The sequence below is a fragment of the Zonotrichia leucophrys genome, chromosome 6 (genome assembly GCF_028769735.1).
Source record: "Zonotrichia leucophrys gambelii isolate GWCS_2022_RI chromosome 6, RI_Zleu_2.0, whole genome shotgun sequence".
NCBI lineage: Eukaryota > Metazoa > Chordata > Aves > Passeriformes > Passerellidae > Zonotrichia > Zonotrichia leucophrys.
Window position 1 is genome coordinate 14,419,775 of NC_088176.1, and position 24,568 is coordinate 14,444,342.

Genomic DNA, 24,568 nt, shown 5'->3' on the forward strand with positions numbered 1-24,568 from the left:
TTTCTAATAATTACATTCTTGAAGCTGTAAATACTTTCCATGTTACAAGCAGAGACCAAGCTAATATAAAGACTGAGCATTTTCTTGTAGGCCACACATTATCTAAAGAATTATAAACATGAATCTACTGCTCCTTGCATATGTCAGGGAGAGCTCTTGTGGAGAAAGAGGAGCATGGAATTGGTCATTTAAATTGAAGACAGACCAGGGACCTTGGGGTACTCAGCTCAGATCAGCCATTCTGGCTTTACAAGGCAAATCAAAAGCCTTTATTCATCTGTGGAAATTCCCAGAATATGCTGTGTGCTTTCACAGCTGCAGGAATTGGAGTTTCATGGCTACTGCTTGTAGGAGTTTCTGTGTTTGTGTGGCAGCCTCTGCCCGGCCTGGTGGGCAGCAGGAAGGAGATTGCCTGACCTGAGGTTCCTGTGCCCAGGGAAGGGTCAGGAGCCTTTCCCCGACCTGCTCCTCTGCCGAGCTTAGGAATCTGCTGTAGAAAGTTTCCTCTAACTGCAGGGCTTAACCTCAGGGAACAGTGTGCTCTTGGTTATTTTCCAGAGATTTTGAAAGGGATTTCAGGGAGTTCAAGACCTGCCAAACCTTTTTGTTCTTCGAGTTACTCTCAGGTCCTTCATTGCTGCTCTTCACTGTGTACCCAGTTTCTCTTCTGCTCAAGTCAGCACACCCACACAAGGGTGTGATCTTTAAATCAAGACACACACATCCTTCAAAACTGCAGTTTCACCAGAGGACATGTTTCTAATTCTGAATCACAGAGATATACTATTTCTATTCCATTATTGGGTATTTCTGCTTTAATAACACAACACAGAGAAACGTGTGATCTAATTTCAGGTATTAATTCAGGGCAAAAAATTGAAGTTCTCTAAATGGATGTAAAAGTATAAATTAAATACCAGCAGGCTCGAGGATCACAGAATTGCTTGCTACTTATGTAAGTGACATCTGCTTGCCTTCCTTTACACAGTTTCTGAGTAAGCAGCATCAGGTTCAATGAAAGAATAATCCTTTACTGCGGTTCTACCCAGAAGGGTATTAGGACCTGTTCACCACACAGGAAAGCGGAAGAGGAAACCTGCTGAATTCCTATCACATTCTATCACAGAATCGGGAGTTTAAAGACAAAAAAATTTGTTTGTTTTGTTTGTTTGTTTTGGTTAGTTGGTTTTTGGTTTTGTTTGTTGTTTAACTAGATTGACTAAAACCTACTTCCAGTTAGAGTTGAAGAGGTATGATCAGATGAACTGTGCTGTTCTTCCAGTAAATGATGCTGTTTTCCTCCCTTTGTCTTGGCAGGAATCATATGTTTGAAGTCAAAAGCCACTTGTTGTTTTAATTGCATGTTTTAAGACACACAAATTAATTCAATTAAAATTTCTTGCACCTCCGGTTCTCCTATTCAAGACAGCCATGTTATCAAGTGCTGTGCAGTGCTTTTAAAATTTTAAAATCTCTGAATCCTCTTAATTTTCTACCGAGTCATTCTGAACCTTGTGCTATTTTCTACAGTTTTTCGGAAAGCAGTGCCTACTGTAGGCCATATTAAAAGAAAAAAGCAACCAGATTATGGAGCTGTGTAATCAATTTTGAAATGAAAAATGATGTTTTGCATTTCCTCATTACCATTAATAGATATGAGAGTAACTTATAAATAACAATAACATTATAAATAACAGCTGTTTATTACCACTACAATTCAAGGAGCTAAAGCTAAGGTTATGAGAGAAGAGCTGTGTGCAGTATTTCCTAGCACAGCAAAAAAAGCAATCAGGGTTTGATACTCTGTGAACATGAACAGGCAGTACAGCTGCTGTGCAAGTGAAATATTGTACAGCGGTGCAAAACCCAAGTTCACGTACAGCCACTGACAGAGCCAAATTTAAAACGCAGTCAGCAAAATTCCTGCATAAGTAACTTCAGTAAATTTAAGAAAAGGACACTGAGGATTAATCTTGTTTGTAGAACAGCATGTATCACATAATAGTAATCACATTACTGTAATCACATAATAGTAAGTCACTTTGAATAATGTTAGCTAGATTTCTGGCCAGGGTTTGGTGTTGATTTTGTTTTGGTACAGAACAATTTCATTTTGGACATGGGTAATTTAATTGTTAGAACCATTTCCTACATGTCTTTAACTATAGTCCTCATTCTTAGAACACTGATAAACTCTTGGACTCCCAAACCATATTATCTGCATCATTTTAGCTGTCCAGCCAACACCAGCTGCATTCTCAGAGTAATCAATACTAATCTAAAAAGCTTGCTTTTCTTACTGGAAAAACATAAAAGCAATGAAGAACCGTAACAGTGTAGCTTTTTTGTATAAATAATCATAGAAATAAGGCTGAAATACATTTAAAAAATTCATTTAATCTATTCTTGCGTCACAAGGCAAGGTCATCTATATCTGCAGCTACTTCCTGACAGATGTTTCTAGGAGTAAGTCAGACAAACCTCCAAAGTGTCTGCTTCACAGCCTCCCTAGATGATTTTTTTCCTGGTGTTTATTACACGCATATTTTCCTCATGTTTAATCTTGATCTCCCTTGCTGCATTTCAAACCCATTATGTGGATATTGAAGACAAATGTCCTGCTTTTTTTCAGCAGCCTTTTCACTGTACCAAGACTGATATATCTTTTCTCAGACCAACAATTTTCCTCTTTTTTAATTCATACAAGCAATTTTCTAGATATACTGTCTTTGCTATTGTTCACCCATTGAATTTTCATCTCTTTGCTAGTATGCAGCACCCAAAAATGGGTTCCCATTAGATATCCTCTGAGGATGGAAGGGTTTACTTAATGTGTTCCATGAAATCTGTTCCTCTTTATGCATTCTAGGCTGATATTTGCCTTTCTTGCAGAAAATTGTCATGCATTTTTGGCCTTGTTCAGCTGGTGGTTCTTCCTAGTTCTCTGACTCCTTTTTTGCCCTGTAACCACATGTTCCCTGAGCTCTGGGAGCTGGTGATTCCCATCTGAGTGCAGGACTTCATACTTGTTGAACTCCCTTGCTTTACTTGTGTTATAATAGTTGGTGAGATATTTTTGAACTCCAGTCCTGTTCTCCAATGTTCTAACTCCACTCCTAACACACTCATGCAATGTCATCTTGTTAAGGAGCAGTTTTGGGCCCAGACCCTCTGTGTTGCCACTTCATAAATACTTCTATTTTCACAGCAAGCAATAGCTAATTAATCTCGATTTCCATTTTTAGTCAGAGAAAGAAGCAAAAACATAATTTAAAGCTTCATGCTAATCGGCTGTTGATAGCTTTTTTCCCCAGCATCTTTCCTTAAGTCTTGCACCCACTGCTGTCCTGTCAAGTCCTTGGCAGCAGCAGGAATGAGGAGGCTCATCTTGCTCAGGCCCAGTCTAATGCTGAGTTTTATCCCAGAACGAGAGGCATGGCAGGCAGGCAGGGCTCTCGGTGCACGTCCCCGCTTGGAAAATGTCAAGTCAACAAACTGCCACATTCAAATGGCATTATTTTGGCAGAACAGAAGGAAAGAAGAGACAGAAGCATAAATTCAATCTCTGCTCCTTGATGCACAAAGACAAGATATTTGCTCTGTTGAAAAGGCTGCAGAAGGAGCTGGCTGCTGTTCTTGTCTGCAGTCGCTGCCAGGGATTTGATGTCTGCCTCAAATCCTGCTCCAGCCTCCTTGGGCCGGAGGCCCTCAGCCCTTGTGTGGCTGTGCAGGGCTGAAACTCTGTGGTCCCCAGGCCACTGCCTGTTGTCAGCTTCTCAGGGGGATGTCACAGCTAAGCCAGTGAGGAGTTGCTCTCATTTATAATTATATACAAAATACATATAGGTTATATAAAGTTTGTATAGGAGTGTGTGTTCATCAGTCATTGTCTCTCTCTAAATAGAAGCACTGCTTGCTTTGTCCTACAAGCTCATCTGCAATTTCCCAAGGTTCAGGAGGTTATTTAGTTAATAATCAAGTTTTTCTAGGTTTTTCAGTGCTTTTCCTTTTGAGGTGTGGTGGGCTGAATAACTTCCCTAATTTCCTTTATCTGTTCTTTTATTGTCTCTAATTGCTCTCCAGTTGTTACTTCTGAGAACATATTCTCTGCCATACAGGGCTCACAAAGAATCCCAGAGGTTTTCAGTAATAATCTTGCCTGGTGAGTCTTCGATCAGCCTCACCTAAGATTTAAACAATTACGTATGCATGTCTATCTATGTATTATCATGTTATGTTCAATTTACCTCTCTGAGCTCATAGCATCCCTCTTTGTAAACAAGCTTTTCCACTTAAGTTGGTATTTTCCATCACAAGTTGTTTCTAAGATACTTCTCCAATGTAGAACAGTTTAGAAAGAGAACTGGAAATTTTGAAAAAGTTACGGTAGCATAAATCCATATGGAAATGCAATGAATGGAAAGAATATCAAGGATATTAGGAAGCATTCTGTTATTAACTCTTCTGAAGTTCTTGGTATCATAGAGATAAATATACCTCAACACTTGGAAAACTTTTGGTGGCATAATATTTTTCTGTTGTTTTGATTATTTTTTTGTTTTGTTTTGTTTAGTTAGGTAAGTTAAGTGGATAAATATATGTACACATATACACTACATGAAAGGGTTTGTTTCATTCTTAGGAAATCTGAATTTCAAACTTATTTTTTGTAAAGCATTTTCATGAAGATGAAGCACTTGTTGAGAAGCCCAGCCTGAACTTTCATTTCCTTTAGTTCAGCTATGAAAATCAAGTAAGAAAAGGGGCAGTTTGTAAGATCTAGACTGTGAAGGACAGAAGATTGTTTTTTTTCTCTGAAGGAGGGGCACAGAAGCTGTAATAACATATTAGCAATTTATATTGGCATCCTCTTAGCATCCTGCAGCAGTCAGAGAATTGCATTTCAGTTGCACAACTTATTTATCGTGTAAAAGTGGGGACATTCTGATTATTCACTGCCCATGTTCATTGTAAATAAGCAATACCAAAATTGCATACTGAAAGCTACATTTTCAGTGTATAGTTAAACCAGTAAAATCTATTTTAAGCTGTCCTGTCCTCTGCCCTTAGAAGAGGCAAGATGAGAAGGAGATGATGCATTGGTAGAACTACACTGACATGCTTGTTTGAGTTGTACATCACACATTTCAGCGGACACCCAAGGGGTTAGCATAAATAATTCATGAGGGAGAAAAGGATGCTCTTTGTGCCTGGCTGCACACCTCTGTGCAGGGCACCAAAGTGCTTCTTGCATAAAGAGTGATGTGGAGCAGTCTTTTACTGGAGTAGAGTTCAGCAGAAAGTCCTCAGGAAGTGGTTGTGGGGAAGATGGTCCCATCCCAAAGCACTTAGAGTGGAAATTAGGAACTGCTGCCAGCATTTATAGAGAATCAGTCCTTCCTTAGGTACCTCTGCTGGGACCATTTGCTGGTCAGAAATGCTGCAGAAAAGATCAAAGGTGCAGCATTCTGCCATCAGCTGGGAACAGACGCCACAGAAAAATGGGAAAATCAGAAAATGAATGACCTAGGGTGAATAGGAAGCTTGTTCAGGTTTATGTATTTCTCAAGCAGTACAGCAACAGTCATTGTTGATAGAATCATCAGTGGCAAGTCTATATAAAGAGTCTGATAATCAGAACTGTAAATTAGAATATAATTTTAAAAGCCAAAAGCCAAGCTTCCATGCCAAGTTATAAAATGACATGAACCAGTTTTTATTGCCTTCAGAAAGATCTGACTCAGACCTAGGCCTAGGCCTGCTCAGCTACTGACTAAAGCCTGTGCAGATATAAATCTTATGGTGATTAACAACAGTGATCAGCTGTAACTTCTCCTTTTTAGGGTACTTAGCAGTAGAGGAGGTTAGAGTAGGTATGGAGATTGTCATCTGCTCTTTGGATTTGTTCTTCATCTACAAGTTAGAGCTGCTGTCTACTTCTGTGCTTCTGCTCTCTCATAAATTCTATAACGCCTGCATTACTCAGCTGAATTTTCTTTTGCTGTGGGGTCACCTAAGTAGAATACCTCACCTTGAGGTGTGTTTAGAATGTAAATATTGACAGTCATTTAAGTTCAGGTTCATCTGAGAAACTGTTGCACAGAGCAATTCAATACTTTGATAAGTGCTAATGCTGTGCCTTTGCTGCAGTTAGATATCTGAACAGAAATTATTTCTATCATGTTAACAAATTTAAATCAAAGCAGTCTCACACTGAGGTGACATTCATCATGGGCTGGAAACTTGAAAGAAAAAACATATTTTCATTTTAATGCAAATATTTTGTTGTCAAGCAAGTGGCAAACTTGACAGTTTTGTGGAGTTAATTTGAGCTGTACTTGAGTTAACTCTAATAAAGTCAGGACTAGGATTTCATGAACCTGTTTCAATTTTGTTCTGGCTGATGGCACCATGGTCTCAGATGTGCCAGTCAAAGGCAATGAGTAACAGCATTACTCTCCCATATGCAGCTCACGCAACAGGAGCAGCAAATCTGTTCTTTTTAAAGATGATAACTTTTGGTACATGGGTGGTGTAGATGGAAAAGGGACTGCAATATTTCCCTATCTTCATTTTATCCCATTGCTCATTTCTTTAGCATGATTAAGTGTGCGCTGAATACTTTTTCTCGAATACTGATTCCTTCAGTTTATTACAGGAGGAGCTCCGATGATTTCTATATATAGGTTGCTTCAAAATTTCCATTATAAAAGCTCTTCTGAACCCTTTAGAGAAATGCTGACACTATTATTATCATGTCCATGATATGTCTTTGGATTCTGGCAAGAAGAAAGCCTTAAGGTTAGAGAAATGTCTCTTTTTTGTTCCCCAAAAAGCCACTCAGCTATAAGCTGTTACATCTCTATTTCTCTTTTTTCACATTACTTCAGAAATTTCTGGCATCAGAAAAAATAATAACACCAGAATATTCAAAGGACTTGTCTAAACTTGGAAATTGTGAAGTGTGGCTTTTAAATCTGATATTTTGAAGTAACTTCACATGTATGCACTTAACTTTTATACTGAGGTAAATAGAGATGCAGTTGTAGGGCAGCAACAAGGAGAGGCTGTTATTGTATGGCTGTTTTGGCTGTTTCAGAGTTTTCCTTCTTAACAGCGAGTTCTTCTGAGGTTGAGCCACAGGAAATCCCCAGGTGCTGCAGGAAGGATGGTCTGGTCTCTTCACTCCCCTTTGCTGGGCACATCCTTCCCTGTGGTCAGCTCAGAAGCACAGCACAAGCAGCTTTTGTGGAGTATCTGGTTCTCTTTCTCTACATGTGCTTTGTGCTGCAGCCTTTTGTTGTGCAGACTCAGAGCTTTCCTTTTGCCCTGTGCTCATCTCAGAGTACGGTGCGTGCAGACAGAGAAAGTAAGGTCGCACAGTCATTGTAAGTTTTTCACTCCCTGACTTCTGAGTGCTTTACTTTAGTCTCCATACACTCAAAACCAGTTTTGGTGAGCAAAATGACATTTATTGTAACAACTGTATTGGTAAAAGTCACAGCCTTGGTAGAGGTACACTGGTGGAATGTCCCTCTTTTCACGTAAAATGTGATAATTGTGTAAAGCATGTTTGTACCTCTTGCCTCATGGAGATAATTGAACTGTAATGTTTGTACTCTTTCTTTCAGTTGGACACTTGAGGATTTCAATATACTGAATATACAAAGAAAAACCCTAAATACAGTGTATTTTTTCCTTTGGAAGGAGAAAGAACTGACTACCAGACGACTATTTCATTTATTTAGTAATCTCTTCCCTATTTAGTAGGGAGGAGATGCTCAATTTGGCAGAAAACTGAAAATGAGTTAATATTAGAAATTAGGCATTGATTCTTAGCAAACAGAATTATTTACCAAAAGAAATGGTGTGTGTCTAGGTATCCTCAGATTAAGTCTTCATGTCTGTGTGAAAGGTGGGCTCTATTCCAACCAAAATTATTTAGTTCAAAGCAAGGGATGATTAAGGAAATTTAGTGGCTTCTGATTAGGGTCAGACTACATAATGCAATTCTTTCTGTTTTAAAAATCCTGTTATTGTTCTCTTGATGCAATATATACAATGCTTTTAAAAATTGAAATTTAGCCATCCATTTTCTCATCTGGGAGCAATAAGACATTTCTTGGCATCCACTGCTTGCATTTCAGGCTTTTAAGAGTGTTCTTCTTTGTGTCTCACAGCACACCTGAGGGATGCACAAATAGCCTGTCTGTGCCTGTATTGCTGTTGCTGAAGTGAATTCACTGTTTTATAGTTCTGGCCTGACTCACAGCAGGCAGCATTAGAAGCAGATATTGGTGCCAGAAAATAGGTTTTGTATTAAAACAGCAGAAGCCAAAGCTGTTGCACTACAGAGCATTAGTCTCTCACTGATACTTAGCTGGCATGCAAATGTTAAGATTATTTTGTAAAAGCTTAATAACACTTAATTTGTAACCTGGAACTTCAGAACAAGAAGTCTTTTCTGCCTGTTTAAAAAGCAAGATTTTGTTTTCCTGTAATGCATTGAACTGGTAACAATTTCAGGCTGTGGGCTTCAACACAGCCAATTTTTGCTCAGTTAGGGAGCTGGATGAGAAATTCAGGCTTTGCTTATGAGTGTGCTGTCCCTGCATGAAACACAGTTCTGTAATTGACACTATGATCAAAAGTTCATCTTCTGGAAATCACTGACTTAGATGGAAATAATTTGAGCCACAACAGTGACACTGCTCAGAGCAGCACAAGCACTCTAATGCACTAATACAAAGGAAAAATAGATAATGAGGATGCAAAGATACTGCTTGGGTCTAAGTGGAATGTGAGGTAGGTCAGCAATGTCAGAGCAGGTACCCTCAATCCACATCTTGAGCAATAGTAAATGAAAAACAAAACAAACTGGATATGTGAGATAGTTAAAAGTAAGAACCCATGAAATGACAATCCTTACTGCTCTACTTTGTACAGTAGCTCACTTGTTGTTATGAATAGCAGCAGCTAAATCCATATGTGATTTCAAATTTCCTTGCCTTGTGCTACTTGATGAAACATCATCTTCATGCATTGATGGATTATTTTTTCCTTCACTAATCCTCATTTAATTTCCAATTCAAGGTGTCTTTAGTGGATATGGTGACTGGATGTTACATATTTGATTATTTCCTTCAGTTCAGAGTCTTCAATCTGAATTTTTCAGTGCTGTGTTTAATTTTTACAAATTTTTTGTTAATCATTTTTCACATTGTAGCACACCAAAGTAACACAGGTTGTTATTTCAAAGATCTTTTCAATAATTGCACCTTCACCATGTTTTTTTCCCTGCTCCTTCCACAGGACGTTACCCCAAACTTGTGTTTCACTTTGAACTCAAGAGAAACATCTTGTATTTCATACTAGAGACATACGTGCCATCAATCCTTCTGGTTGTGCTCTCCTGGGTGTCATTTTGGATAAGCCAGTCATCGGTTCCAGCCAGAATCTGCATAGGTGAGAAGCTGATAAACCAACCCAAACCAGGGCTGGATCACTGAGGCTCCTCCTCTATTGGCATCCGTGTCCCGAAGGTGCAAACACTTCTGAGTTTCATGGAATTACTTTTTGGGTTGGCCATACTCAGTGCATCATGTGGATTCCCCTTAAAGCCTTGCTATGCTTTAATTAAGAAAAGTGCCTTTGGCAGCTACAGGAAGGAGACTTATAGGCAGGGGAGGCCACTGAAAGCAAAGCAAAAACCTGTCATTTTGGAAATAATTTAAGCATATTCAAATACATGGCCTGCACAGGCAATTGTGAGGCTTTTGTGAGATCTCACCATACATACTAATTAACACATGAATAACAAGAGAATTATAAGAGATTAAATATAATTAATTTCAAATAAAGGATATTCTGAAAGGGAGAGAATGCAAATCAGGTTTGATCAAGCTGCAGGTGGGATGGAAAAAATACTCCTACAGAGAAGGGAATAAAGAAGGATTTCACATTGAATGAGGCCAGTGGGCAACTGCACTGAGAAAAATGATACCTGAATATTTTAAAGGGACCTTTTGCATAGATTTGCAATAATAATGTGTTAATCATAATTATACATTCCCTGACACCAAAATCTCTCTCATTTTAATTTCTAGTGTTCTCAGCTTTGCTAACATTTTCTGTTACTCTTTTAAAGCATTTTACTTAAGAGTCACAAGTTAATTTTGAAGTCTTCTTCCTAAAACATGATCCATTAAATGCTGTGGCATCCTAGGAGTTTCAGGTCCAGTGAAAACTCTCCTGCAGTAGGGCCCTTGCAGCAGAGGCCCTCAGTGCCATCTGTGTTATACCAGAACACGTATTTTTCCATTCCTCAGGTGTCACCACAGTCCTTACGATGACAACACTGATGATGGGAGCCAGGACTTCACTCCCAAATGCTAATTGCTTTATTAAGGCAATTGATGTGTACCTTGGTATCTGCTTCAGCTTCATCTTTGGAGCATTGTTAGAATATGCTGTGACTCATTTCTGCACTCTGCACCAACTCAGCTCAAAGGAGCTTCCAAAGGTAAATTAATTATTTGGTGTTGTTCTACAAACAGGATTTAAATTACATTTGCTAAAAAGAATTATCTTAGCGCTAATGGTAAATGTATTTAAGGTAGTTTCTTTTCTAGAATTAGGGAAGGGAAACATAATAATCTTGAGAAAAAGAAAAAATATTTGTATACCTGGAGCTTTTCTGGAGGAGACCAAACACACTGAAGCACTCTTCCTTCTCTCTTTTGGTATGGACTTTATGGCCCTTATAAAAATGTTCTGGATGTCTCACAAAAATCACAGGCACTTGTCTCCCAGGCAATAGCATTGACTCACAGTTCAAAAACTGGGCTGAGCTTGGTGCCTTGATCCTACTGCAATATGGAAAAAAATAAAAAAAGAGTTTATAGCATTCCATTTATGAAACCTGCACATGCATGGAACATGAGTCAGTCTCCTGGCAGATGTCTTCATGCGCTGAGTGCATCAGGTCCCTGTAGCTTTCTGCTCTCAGCTTCTCTTTCAACAGCTGCACCTGAAGTCAGACTGGGATCCATTTTCCCTTCGTCATCATTATAACAGTGCTTTTGTGGCTCTAAAGAGTTTCTCACAACTCTGAAATGCTGTGAAATATACTTAAAATGAAAATGGATGAAATCAACATAGGTATTTTTTGAGTCTGATGGTTGCTGAAATAATGAGGACAGGTTCATGAAGAGGTTTTGTCACATCTTCCATCTCCAGTGTATTGCAGTGCTTTCATAAGCAAGGAAAAATAAATCACAAGGAAGCTGAAAGATGATTGTCTTGCAGTTTTTAATTATGGAACTGAACCTAATATGCATGATAAAGAAAAATTTAAGCAGCTTATGAAATTTCTGGATTAATAGAAAAAAGTAAAACATGGAAAATGCGAATAACAGGAAGGAAAAAAAAAGGCAGAAAGAAGTTTGGTTGTGCTGTAGGGATAAATGTCCAGAAGCAGAAATATTGTTAACTGTTTAAGCCAAATTAGAACAGAGCATCACAAATGCCTAAGCAAAGCTCCTCAATGTACTCAAGAAATAGGATATTGAGCTCCTGTGGAGGAGCTTCAAAACCTTTTGAAGATCGGGCAATACGTGGGTGAGGGGGGTTATGTCTAGATAGTTAATCAATTAATGAGATTTTGGTTTTTTGGATGAAAGATAGGTCCTGCAAATGCACACGAATATGTTAAAAGCTGTCCAGGTGTGTGGAGAAAGACTGCAAAATGGACACAAAGCTGAGACACCCCAGCGGGTTTTATGAGATAATGTCTATTGGGGATTGTCTGCAAATGGGCAAACACTCCTTTCAAGTGAGGATTTGAGTGGAAAGCCTATAAGTAATTTTTATTGGCAAGGTAACATCAGTGACAATTCCCTGTGAGCATATCCATCTTGTGAAGTAAGTGGTTGTCATTTCGCTCATAGTGTACAGAAAAAAAAGCTGCTTGGAGGTTTGGGTATGAAAGTAAAGTGTTTCAGTGCTTGGGTGATTAAGCATCTTTGGATCTGTGAAGGGCACTTATGCTGTCCTTGCCTTCACCTGCCTCTGTCAGATTCCCTTTCATCTGGAGCAGGTACTCATGCTTGCAGATGGGGTGGACATGGGAACTTGTGGACTTCAAAAATGTGCATGGAAGTACGTGGAGGTACAGCTGTAAAATGAGAAAGGAAAGTTTTGTGATGAACCTAATGACCAAAAGAAATTGTCTTTCATGTCAGGCTTTTTTCCTGCCTTCTGCTGGGCATCAGGAGTGAGCAAACAAGCCAAATGCACTTCTTGCCCACGCAAACATAGGGGTATAAGAGAAGGAACAGTTTTTTGGTCCTAGATCAGCTTGTGACTCTCTAGAATAAGGAAAATGCTTGTCATGTCCTTTTCCTACTGTAGCCAAGGGCAAGCACTGCTTACTGATCTAGGTGTCATGGAGAGCACACGTGACTTGTATTTCTCATTTCTTGTTACAAAAACAAAAACATCACAAGGGCAAAAATATCAGCTAAAATCTCATGTCACTGTCTAGCAGGTACTTAGCAATTTATGTGTGAGTATCGTCACTGTGAATGTGTTGTCCTCATTATCGTATTCTCTTGTGGACACAGGTTAATTGGAAATCTCACGTTCCAGTTTGTTATTCCCATATGTGAGCTGATAGAAAATTTGCACTCAGAATTATGTAAATAAATGTAGGAGGTGAAATGGAAATGTCACCCTCTCTCTTGTATAAAAATTAGCTGTACTCACTTGCTTCCCGCTTTGCTCTTTGAAGAAGTTGGTCACAGGCATATCAAACCCCTCTGAAGCCCCTGAGATCTCCAGTTTAGAACATAAACAGGTGAAAGAGCTCACCATATCCATGCTCTAGCAATGTTTCACACCATGTGAACCAGGACCCACAGAGACACCTTCAAAGCTAATGGCAAAAGCAGAGGAATCACCTGCTGCAAGGGAGGTCAGGAAGAATGTGCCATTCACATCAGCTCCAGAGCAGCAGGCTGCTTCACAGGAGAGGTTGCCTCTCCTCAGTTTCTTCTCTTTTGTAAAAAGGCATTAATTGTGCCCTCTTGCAAAGCACAGAAATGTTCCTTGGATTTCTTCTGTCTTTTACCTAAACCTCCACTGTTAAGGCAGAAGGGAGAACAGTTTGAAAACTGTTTATAAGTGTGATATTCAGCCTCTGTGGTATTTCTGTGCAAGCCTCACACAGCCTTTATGAACACCACATAAGCTCCAGGTGTGCAACACTCTGGGTTGAAATATTTAAATGAGCAGCTTTATTATCTAGTGAAAGCGACAAATTTTCTCCAATTCTGTTGGCTCTTGGATGTCAGCAAACACTTCACTTAGCGTAAACAGCAGGCCCAGTATCAGGTGCCATAGGCAGTGCTTTCTGGGTGATGTACAGCATCTTTCCTGAATGGTACCAATTTGGTGTCTAAATAGAGCCCTCCTTAGTGCCAGCTGCCATTTCCTCATTGACAGCTGGCATCCAGAAAAAAACCTAGTGTGACATTTAAAACTGGAGCCACAGCTGAACACTCACAGCACAATTTCTTTTTTTGATACAGTGTAAACTGGCTCAGTCTTTCATCACGCTCAGTTCTTCATAGCAGTCTATAAAAGTGCCTTGATAAACCCTCTCTATGACTGCAGTTTTTTACAAATTAGCAGGTATGGTTCTCTAGACTAGCTCTGTCCTTTCCAAGCTATGTGATCCAGCACTTTTGCTGTAACCTCCCCTCTGTTTGCAAGAGCCCTGCCTTGTTGCACTGCAGATAGAATCCCGTACATATGCACTGCTTACAGTATTTTCTGCTTAAGTGAGAACTGCCCCTTGGGGAGCTGAAAGGAGTCAGGAGCAGCCTCATAACACATCAGCCTCCTGGGAATCGCTCACATGCGTTGTGAGGAAGGAGAAGTGGCACGTACACAATGTCCTTTCATGCTCTGAAATAAAACTAATTCTGAACAACCGATAGCCATCCTACCTGAGAGAAAAATAGACTCTTAAATTGAGCAATGCCCCAAATCCTGATGGTTTTGAAGTACAGATGTCATAATGAAAAATGAAAGCAGGGGGAAAAAGTCAGGACTCTTCTGTCAGGTTCCTTTATTTTTTTATTAACCTTTGAAGTGTTGAGTGCATTCATTAGGCTGTTGCTCTGGTGCCTCATTTCAAGTGCCAGGCATTCCTGACAAAGGCTCCTCTGCCATCCCCAGCACTCCCCTCTGCCGCCTGGACTTTTTGAAGCAGAAGAAAGAGAGATTTATAACAGAGTCAGGCCTCAAGTGAAAACTTGAGGTTTGAATTTTAGTACTACCCTGGGGATTATGTAAGGTTCAGACTGGAGTTTTATGGATTGATCCTCTTAATGCTTTATGGGCAGATTTTTGTCCCAGTATTTCACTGAGGTGTGGGAGGCCACGTGGAGGATGACCAAGGTTTTTTTGGTCATTGTATTTTTAGGATGATATGTGTGTTGAGCTACGTTTATCTCTCAAATAAAATGTCCCTTTTTTTTTTTTAAATTGAAAGTGGAAAGCTGCATTAATCCCTTTTCTACTGCCATTTGTTCTGCTTCACTGATTCACAGCAGTTTGAGGACATTGTCCAGACTCCACTTTAATTTTCAAGGGTGTCAGTAATTTTAGATGAAGAAGACAGGCTTGTGCTGTACACATGCACCCTGGGCAGAAGAGCAATTCTGTACCAGCATGGAGACCACTTAGGTGGCTTAATTGGCTTTCTTTGACTTTAATAGCTGGCGTGTACCTAAATGAGCGTTTTGTCTGGCTGCACATGGGGATGTACATCTTAACCTTTCAAAAGTTTGTCCTTGTGTAAACTGTTTCTTCTCATGGTGCAAATGGAAAAAAGCAAGTTGGTCAGAAGAAAGAGATTCTGCATTCTACACTTCACAAATAATTTTTTTAGACTTGTCTTACATTTATGCCGCCTACTGATTTGGGAGGTAATAAAACTATCAGGAGAAAATAAAAATTGTATGTATGCCTACCTGAATTAAAATGACCCCTGGTCAAAGTATGCATAATAGGGTTTGGTTGAGATACAAAACTGGAGCCAGTCTTTGTAGCTTATTTCTGCTGGTGTCTCTACAATATCCCAAGCCAGACTGAATACCCCAGAAATTCCAAGGAAGTTTTGGAGCTGAAGCTGCAGCTGATGTCTAATCCTGTGTCCTCTGAGTCAGTAACAGAAAACACACTGACTTCAAAGGGTGGAAATTTCATACATGAACTTTATGGCTCTGAGCCATTTCTAATCAGAGAAACAAAACCCACCAGAAGGCTTATACAACATTCTCCAAAGACATGCCTTGATGCACTGAAGCACATAAAAATATTCTTTACCCTAGCATAATTTAGAACTTAAAGCACCGGTTTCAGGCCTTGACAGAAAGTATCACAGGCTATTTAGTATTAAGTCAGCTGCGGATGGGGCTTGTCCCTCTTTATTTTTAAAGTCACTTGATTTTTATCCCAAAGCACCAGAAAGAGGTAGCCAGTTGCACACAAGGAGAGCACCTTTCATTCTGGGGTGCTTGATTTGGGGTGCTGCCAGCTCATCTGGCTGGCCTGGCAGCTCCCCCACCCTCTCCATCTCCAGGCTGGGGCTTTGCCTTCACACTTTCTGGGCAATAACCTTTGCCAGTATTTGCCCTGAGCAGGAGACAGTTTACTGTTGTGCCTTTCAGGGATTTGCTGATATCTTAAGTAAAGTTCCTTGTCCATATTTGAACAAATCCAGATTTTCTTGACAGTGCTTCAAAAGTTTTTGCTGTATAGCGTTGCTTAAGCCAAAGTTTTCCCCATAAATGGAGGCTTTGAGAGCTGAAAGGGGCTGCCTGGTGCATGCAAGTGCTTGTCCTTGAAGTTGAGGAGTGAAACATAGGAGGAGTCAGAAGAAAAATCCCATTTGCTGCAGCTCTAAATAAACAGGTGATGAAACATGCACTTAAGTACCTGCTGTTGTGTTCCCTATCAGATTATTGATGATGATGATGATGAAGAAGAGAAGAATGCAGTCCTGGCAGCAGTGACAAACAGTTGCAGTGCCCCTGACAATACAAACAAGACTGACTCAAATGAAAACAAACAAAGCAGCAGTGACAGAAAAAGGGAGAGGAATCAACACAGAGTGTGTAGTTCAGCAATGTCGGTAATGAAAAGACTTTTCTGTATCTTTGACTGCTTCCATGTTAAAAACCCTTACCACATAGACAACTATGCCAGATTCTCTTTCCCGTTATCATTCATCATAATTAATGTACTTTATTGGGTGTATTATTTGTATTTCTAAATATTTTCTTTTCTAATATTAGTTTAAAGTTTAGAAAGTGGACATGGGAGGGGAAGTTGAGGAAAAATGGAGAAATTACATTTGGATAAAGGGATATAAAAGGACATGCCAGCTTTTCAAGTATGTCTGAAAATTTTGTTAACTCACTTTTATGCATTTAAATGTCTGTCATCCAAAACTGGCTTTGTATTAGCATGCATGTCCCAAACTACTTATCAAAGGCCAAGAAGTCCTTTTTTAAAATATTTAATGATTAACTTTGTAAAATAAGACATTATACTTGTTTCTGAACTCCATTGAATAAATGTAAATATGGAATGAAATGTTGTTTTCTGCTCTCTGTACTCAGCTCCTTCTAGTTTTGTCAATTATGCATACATTTTCCAGATTATATAAGAAAATATTTAATTGCAGATCAAAGTGGTTTTGCTATGTAGCAAGAAACAGTTCTGAAGACATGACCTACCAAACAAATAATCTGTTCATCTTTGTAAGGTCACAAATATGTATTAAGATCCCTCTCCATTTTTAGACACCACTCCCATAGTCATCCATGGCTTTTCTCAGTAAGTGCAGGGCAGACTACAGAAATGGACTGGAGCCAAAAGGTTTAAATCCAGAGAGATGTATTTCTGTGAGTGAGGATTTAGTTGTTCACCAATCCTTAATGGAAAATGGGAATTTATCCTGACATTTATACTCTGTACTCTGCTCAGTCACAACTGCCTGGGTAACTACTATGTGGAGGAAAAATTTGATATGCTTAATTTTCAGCTTAGTAAATCCTCTTGAACTACATGCAGTTAAAACAATTTCACATAAAGGTGGAAAACTTCTTGAATAGAAAAGAAAACCAAACCTGTATGTGTGATAGCTCTTGATAAGATAGGAGAAGTTTTACACAGATAAAATGATGACCCACATGAGAAAATGGTTACAGGTGATGAAAAACCATAAGTCTTTCCAAGTTGTCACTTCACTGACAGATACTACAAGCCTGTCTCCTGCACTGCAAGCACGGAAGTTGAAAGGTGTTTATTATTATACCTTTTTCCTGACCATAATGTATTTATCTGTTCTATATATAGGTATAAATGTGTGCATGTGCATTTATGCACTGTGTATTTCTGCTGATCATACTGCACATATGCAAGTGCATTGAAAAGCTCCCCTAACATGGGCAGACTTGGACACACCTGATTACCAGGTGAAGAACATCATTGCATGAAGGAAGGAAATGCAAAATACCAGTGTGAGACAGATTTGCCCTTGCTCCCATCTAAATCCATAAAAATCATTGCACACTGGTAGACAATTATTAGGTCACTAAAATCGCCTCAGTATTTTTATTTTCTAAGGGTTAACTACTGAAAATTTGTTTCTCTGCTGCAATTAGTAATTCTTTTTGCAAAGCTTATTGGGACAATGCAGCTTCAAGAACAGTCTAGTGCCTCTTGGTACCTTGTGGCTATTCTGGCTTTCATACTAAAGCAAATACATTCAAGAAATCAAATTAGGGCTGCTTGTGTTAATGAGCAACCAAAAAAAAAATCTATTCTTTCATTTAATATTCTGCTACTGAATATTTAACTTGAAACCCTTTATTCAGGAAGAGGCTGCTTGACATTTTTTCTTGGAGGTGTAAAACTGGACTCTAATTTCCAATTCCAAAACTGGACTCTTTCCAATTCTTACTCCCATAAAATTTACAGAAGACAAATATTAAATCTTTGTACTTTTCTTGAATTTGAAGTTTACATTGTTCCTGAATCTTTTCAAACAGTTATCTGTCATGTAACATGAAATTTGGGATTAGCTGCAAGCATGAAGTAAGCATTTAGAGTTTTGTAGCTTCCAATTAATTTGGAGACAATTCACCTTAAATATTATTTTTTAAAGCTGTTGAAAGTCTGAGAATTTTTATTGACAATGCACTAGCTGAAAACAGGGTCTGTTTTCCCACTGATGTGCTAATTGTAAGTAGTGTTATACAATGAAGTTCCCCATGTTTTCATGAAAGAATTGACTGCACAGCCAGATTATTCATTATTTTGCTTTGCATAATTCTGAATTAATTGCTACTTTCAAAAATAAAAAATGTGAATTTATTGTAAAAGATGTTCCCTATGGATTTCCTGTATGGTGCATGAAGAATGAAGAAGGTAATTTGAATTATCCTGCTCAAACATAGCTTCTGTCCCTAGAAACTCCCAAATCCCTTGGAGTTAGTCATAAAGGCTCCCCTGAGTAAGGAGCATTCTTGAACAATTCACTCAATGCTACAATTCAGAGGAAAGTTAGAGAGGGGGAAATCTCTTTCAGTGCTAAGATCAGGGGCCAAAGTTGAGGCTGAGGGAATGAAAATTACATTGGTTTCATATCTGATGAAAATACCTTGGGCTTTTGGCAACCATTTTCTGGTTGATAGCTGAGTTTCTTAGTTTGATTTTAATGTTTAGCAATCAGATTCATAATTCAGAAATGTTGGAGTTTGAGACTTGAGGCAGATGTGCAGTGAGGGGCCCGAGGCAGGTGAAGGGGGGTCCAACAGGAGCTGATGATGCATCCTCCTGCAGTTTGCTGTGCTTCTAGCAGGACGTGCCCTCCTTTCCATGGATCTGAGAGCACCAGCCAGCCTGAGGAATAACTTTCCTTCCTTTGTGCAATGTCTCCAAGCTTCATCTTTTAATTGATTCAGCAGCCGTCACATAGCTGTTTAAGCATTGTGCAGACTAGAAAAATACCTCTTACCTTAGCAAGATCTTTGATACTGTTTTCTTACCAAATCAAAAAGCATTATGAAAACAAAATCCTATGCTGAGATATTTAATCAGATATAGTATTTTATTATTTTTTTAGATTTAAGACATTTGAAGGTATTAACACTTGCTACCTTTCCTCTTCATCAATTATCCGGTGTTCTTCTGACTCAGCTGTGCTTTAGGTAAGTATTTCCTGCAGCCTGCTTACTGTGGTGCCATTTGTGATACTTTGATAATATTTGAAATCAAATCAAATAAATCAAATAAATGAAAATCAATAAATGAAACCTAAATCAAGGGGGAAATATAAGGAAGTTGATATTTTAGATCAGGTATTCATTAAACCTCTCATAAGCTAAGAAGGCATTTTAGGTCACTATCAGATAATTTGTTTTAAGACATGAACAACTAAATATCCCATCTGAATACTTGCCATCAATCAACACATATGGCAAGCATAAGAGAAGGGCATCCATCTGTTGATCTGAGTATCCATTTTCAGCGCAGTGGCCTTGCTTGGTAAGACTGCAACAGTAACTTAAATAAATTTTCCTGCTTTGTGAGCCTCGTTGTGTTTTTGTGCTAATTATTTTAAGAGAACTGTTATGCCTTCTGGCATGGGAAAACACATTAAAAAAAAAAAGAAAAAAAGGTGCCCCATATTGTCATCTTGTTATTCAAAATGAAATTACCTAAAGGATTATAAAGAAAACCCACGTACAGTAAAGCTGATGACAGAAAAACAGAAATACCAGGAGGTGAATGTGCTGCTAGGAGCCCTTGGCAGGGGCTGGGGCAGCAGAGTGCCTGGAGCACCTTTCCCAGAGCAGCCTGGGCAGGGGCTGGGAGCTGGAGCGGCTGGAACAGCTCAATTCACGCGTGCAGCAGTAGATGGAGCTCATCAACTGCTCTTCATCACCCAACGAGCGAATGCCCACGGCAAAGGCTGGTCAAGGAGGGCTCCAGGGAAAAGCTATTACAAGCTGACATTTGTACTGCGGTAAGTAACTAGGCCGTGTTTGTAGTGACAGATTAATTAAAGTCAGGCAGGACAGCAGTGTCGGGTGGACTATTTCTCACACTCAAGTTCTGCCTTCTCAAGCCCTGATTGCTGTTTCCACCACTGAGCCGCTGAAATCGAACATATCCTGCCAGTCCACAAAGTAACTTCATGACTGCAAAACCTTGTGTTTAAAGCATGAATTTTCTATCCTTCTGTCAAGGTTTTCTCCTGCAGGTTATAACGTTTCAAATCAAAGCACCTCAATATTTCAAGGCAGGCAGAATAGTGGCTCTATTAACAGTTTCCCTATAAAGATTTATGAATCCTAAATAGATGTTCTCAGGTAATTCACTGGCATACTGCTAACAGTTTCACAAAGATCAAGATAATTTAAAAAGCCATTTTCAGGCAAGAAAATTTCCCTTGAAAGAGGGCTGGTTGCAAAGGTGGGAAGATGAGCTGTGCGAGTCTTCTGGGCTCATTAATAAGTCACTGCAAGAATAAGCCATCTTGACCTGAGAGCTGAAAACTAGAGTGAATTTTTCTTGCAGAGTAGTGGGTGCTTGACAGTGCTTACAGCAGCTAAGCTGGACATAATTTCAAACTCTGTAATGGATTTGCCATCACTTGTTCTATAACTTTATAATTAAAACCAGGGGTGCACTTTAATAACATTGCCAAATTCAGCTTTTCATCATTTTCCATCTGGAGAGATCTTTCTTCCCTGGTCCCATCTGACTGTCAAACTTTCCATCCTCAGAAAGGATAAGGGGGTATTTGGGGGCATTTCAGTCTCATGATGTGAGTTTACTCATATAGTTTGGGTTCTGGGTTTCTTTCCAAATTGGAATCGACCCTATTTTCCTATTCTAGATCAAACACAGACAAAACTGCAGAAGACAAGAAACCCCAGAAGATTTTAGCACCATCACGTGTGTGCACAAACCATGAGCCTGATTAATTTTGAGATTCAGCTCTGAAGTTTAATCCAGATTTAATCACTGGATAACTTCATCTGTCAAAACACTCAAATATCTCCACTACTGTTGTTTTCCCTGCTGTAGCAGGTACTAGACAGTGAAAGGGTTTGATGCCAGGTTTATTTGATTTCTCCTAAAGGCAAGGGATTTAATCTTTCTGCTTTAGAATCAGATCAGGAATGGATTCAGAATAGCAGCTCTGGCTCTAGTTGGGGCTTGGCCACTTTGGGTGCAGAACAAGCTGACAAAATTATAAAAAAATTAACATGAGAGTACAAAATGGAGTTCAAACTTGAATTACATGTTGACATGCTCAGCTTGTCAGTGTCCCTGGTCCTCATGTTAAAGTCATGGATGTTGCATCTCAGAAACAGTAATAAATGTGAGATTGGTCACCAAGGGCAAAGCTGGCATTGCATGCACTCACATATTCTTGGAAAAGAGAGAAGAAGGGATTGTCTCCTCCTTTTCTATGTCCCAGTTTTGTTATTTATCGAGCACCTGCTTTGAAAGAGTGCCAGTACAAGGTGACCAAAAATGCTGCATTAATCTCTTCTACAGGAACCATCTGTTCATTATGGGCGTTTGAATACGGATCCATTAGACTTGTGTGCTGGACCACGCTGTGCATGTTTATAAGTCAGTCCTGATCAAAGTGCTTTCCATTCACAGCAGTATATTTTGGATATCTAATGAATACAACTGTCATTTTTGTGGGGTTTTTTGGGTGGTTTTATCCATGCTTGTGAAGAAAAGATCTGTAGGAAAACTTCCACCCTATGTTCAATATATGAGTTGGCTGCAGGGATACAATCCAACCCTTGCTTACCTTGATAACCCTTAAGTGCATTTTGGAGAACAGAACTGACAGTGTTGACCTCAAAATAATAATATAGCAGATTATGTCTGAAGACGTTTTTTAACTAGGAAAATATAAATCAAACCTTGCTCTCTGCTTCTTTATCAGGAAGATAAGATATTGAGCATTATTTTATCTTTCCCCTTTATCATCTTTGTATAAGTATTGGGCTCAAGTATCATTACTTTTTGAGGTTATTTCATAATGAAAGATTCTGAGAGCCTTGTAATTTTTTTTCATTAAAAGAAAAACTAAAGTATGATGTGCAAATAACTATTAACTTTGAAGTCTGAGGCTTCCTATGCCCCAGGATAATTTTAATTCTACTGAACAACCTTTTCATGTAGTGCCAGTCCACATTTTGTGAAGCCTGATAATAGGAACTGATAGCTCTGGAGGCTTCCATAATTTCCATACAGGACTCCTTAGGGATGCCAAGTACATGGCTGACCCTGCACCATTTCAAACCCACATATTCTTGCATATGTTACTGTTCTTATTTCAGGTGTTACAAATGGCCAGACTAAAAAATGCAAATTCCTTATTGTTTTGCGGTCCTTACCAGCACATTCCAGCTGCTGGGTAATGGTAAATATCTTCATTGGTTGATCATTCTTACCATGTAGCTCCACCTGAATATTCTGTCATCTTTAAGGCCTGTTAAAAGCCAAAAGGAAGAAGAGCCAGTTCCTTTAATTATACTCTAATAACCTAAATTCCCAATTTCTAAATTGGGCCAATAACACAAAGTTGCATTTTCCTTGGGTTGCCACACATTGCTATTTGAGGAGACTTGGACAGTGCCTGACCCTTTGTTTCCACAGCCCGGCTGTAGATTTCTGTTTCTGTAAGCAAGTGCACACAATGGCCTGAGCTGGATTTCATTCCTGTCAGACACCTGGAATTACAACACAGCTCTTTACCAGCAGGATCAAAAGCTGTTCCTGGATGTTTTGCATGTCTGCACATGCCTTTTTTCCAGCTCTAGCATTTCCCTTCCCAGAAGGCTCTACATTGTTCTGTGATAATGTCAGGTCTCCAGATGCACTGCCATGCTGTACTAAAGATGACAGACGAACAAGCCAAAATCATCAATTTTAATGATATTTCAGCATCATCCTGGTCCTGTGTCATTCCTGTGTACACTTCAGCCATCAATCTGTGTTTGTCTAAAGTGGTTCATGCCAGAACTTTAAATGTGGAGAAAGCTGAAGCGGCCAATTTATTGTATTCTGACAAGGACAAGCCTCATCTGGCAATCCAGTGAGGCTGAGTGCATCTGGTTAATAGTGCATCCACTTTCTCAGATCCAAATTGCTCTGTTAGTTTTCATGACCCTCTTATCTCTGTGCTGTCTCCATCCACCCCGCTTCCCTTATCACATAATAGGATTGTGCCTGTATCTTCCAATTTCATTTCTGTTGGTTTCCAATCTGTGGGATGCTGGGAGCGTGTGCTGGTCCGTCAGCCTCTCCTGCTGAGATGGGATCACTCACCCCAAAATGCCTCATCTGCACTGCAGGGAGCTCCTGGCATGGCTGATCACTCCCTTTGCCTCTTTGGGCTTCACTTCTGAACTGAATCCCTCCCCACACCAAGGGGAACCACTCTCCACAGCTCTGCCTATCAAGGGGTCTCTAAAAATCTTCAGAGAATTTACTAGATGTTTCAATGTATATCTGCTCACTAGTCCATGCCAGCTAATTTTTTGAACCCACTGTTTTATTTTTATGAAATATGATAAAGGAAACAGAAATCTCAGAGATAGGACATTCCTACAAGATTTATGTAAATAGATGTCCAGGTCAGAGAGACACTGAGAAAAACACTGCAGCAAGATCTGGAGTCTTTAAATCCCAGAGAATACACACCGAAGAGGGCACATCAATATGTCTCAAATGCAGAACAAGCTTCAGTCACAATTTACATCTTCCAGACGTGAGAGTCAATCAACACCGAACCAAAAATGTGGAGAAAATCAAGCTTCATTAGCTCTAATATTCATGAGTTACTTCTCTCCTCCAGTCCTCAGAGACTGAAAGTGAGATACAAGGTCAGAGGCACTGCTCTCTTTCCTTTTTTTCCCTCCAAATTACAGTGGAGTTTAGAATTTACTTCTTCAGCTTGGTCCTGTGAGAATACCATGAAAACAATGCTGGTACAGCTATAGAAAAATATTTATATTCCTAATATTCCTCTTGCTCTTACTTTCCCCCCATCTTCTGCTCCTTCTTTCACCTTTATAAATCTTTGTAAACACGCTCTTTTAGAATCAGATTTTTTTTTTACCGGAATTTAAATCTCTCTTAGTGGCATGAATTAGACAAAAATCAACCTGTCCCTTGCACCTCTGACCCTGGGTGGCCTTATGGAAATCAAACTAGAACATACAAGGAAGAAGAGTCAGTGGAAGAACTGGCTTCAAGTTTGCACAATAAAAAAATAAAAAAAGAACAACTAAAGTAATAATATCAGTTGGTAGCTGAAATAAATTGCTTGTATTCTTCTCCCACGCAGATGATGCATTTGTGATTCTGATAAAGACCAGGTCAGTGGAATTTTACAACATATGCAGAAGGTATTTAACCTAGAACTTGAAGAACAAAATAATGATCAGAAGAG

General features: G+C 39.3%; 1 protein-coding gene across 2 annotated transcripts in view; it reads left to right on the plus strand.

Moving 5' to 3' along the window:
* LOC135449450 (gamma-aminobutyric acid receptor subunit pi-like) overlaps window positions 1–16,663 on the plus strand; it is a 37,228-nt gene extending 20,565 nt beyond the window's left edge. For both annotated transcript variants that reach the window (XM_064716485.1, XM_064716486.1), the window contains exons 7-9: window positions 9,313–9,465; window positions 10,329–10,522; window positions 16,028–16,663. In XM_064716485.1, the coding sequence (XP_064572555.1) occupies window positions 9,313–9,465; window positions 10,329–10,522; window positions 16,028–16,342 (662 nt within the window). In that variant the 3' untranslated portion in view covers window positions 16,343–16,663. The remainder of the gene's footprint in view (window positions 1–9,312; window positions 9,466–10,328; window positions 10,523–16,027) is intronic.
* Window positions 16,664–24,568: the final 7,905 nt, after the last annotated feature.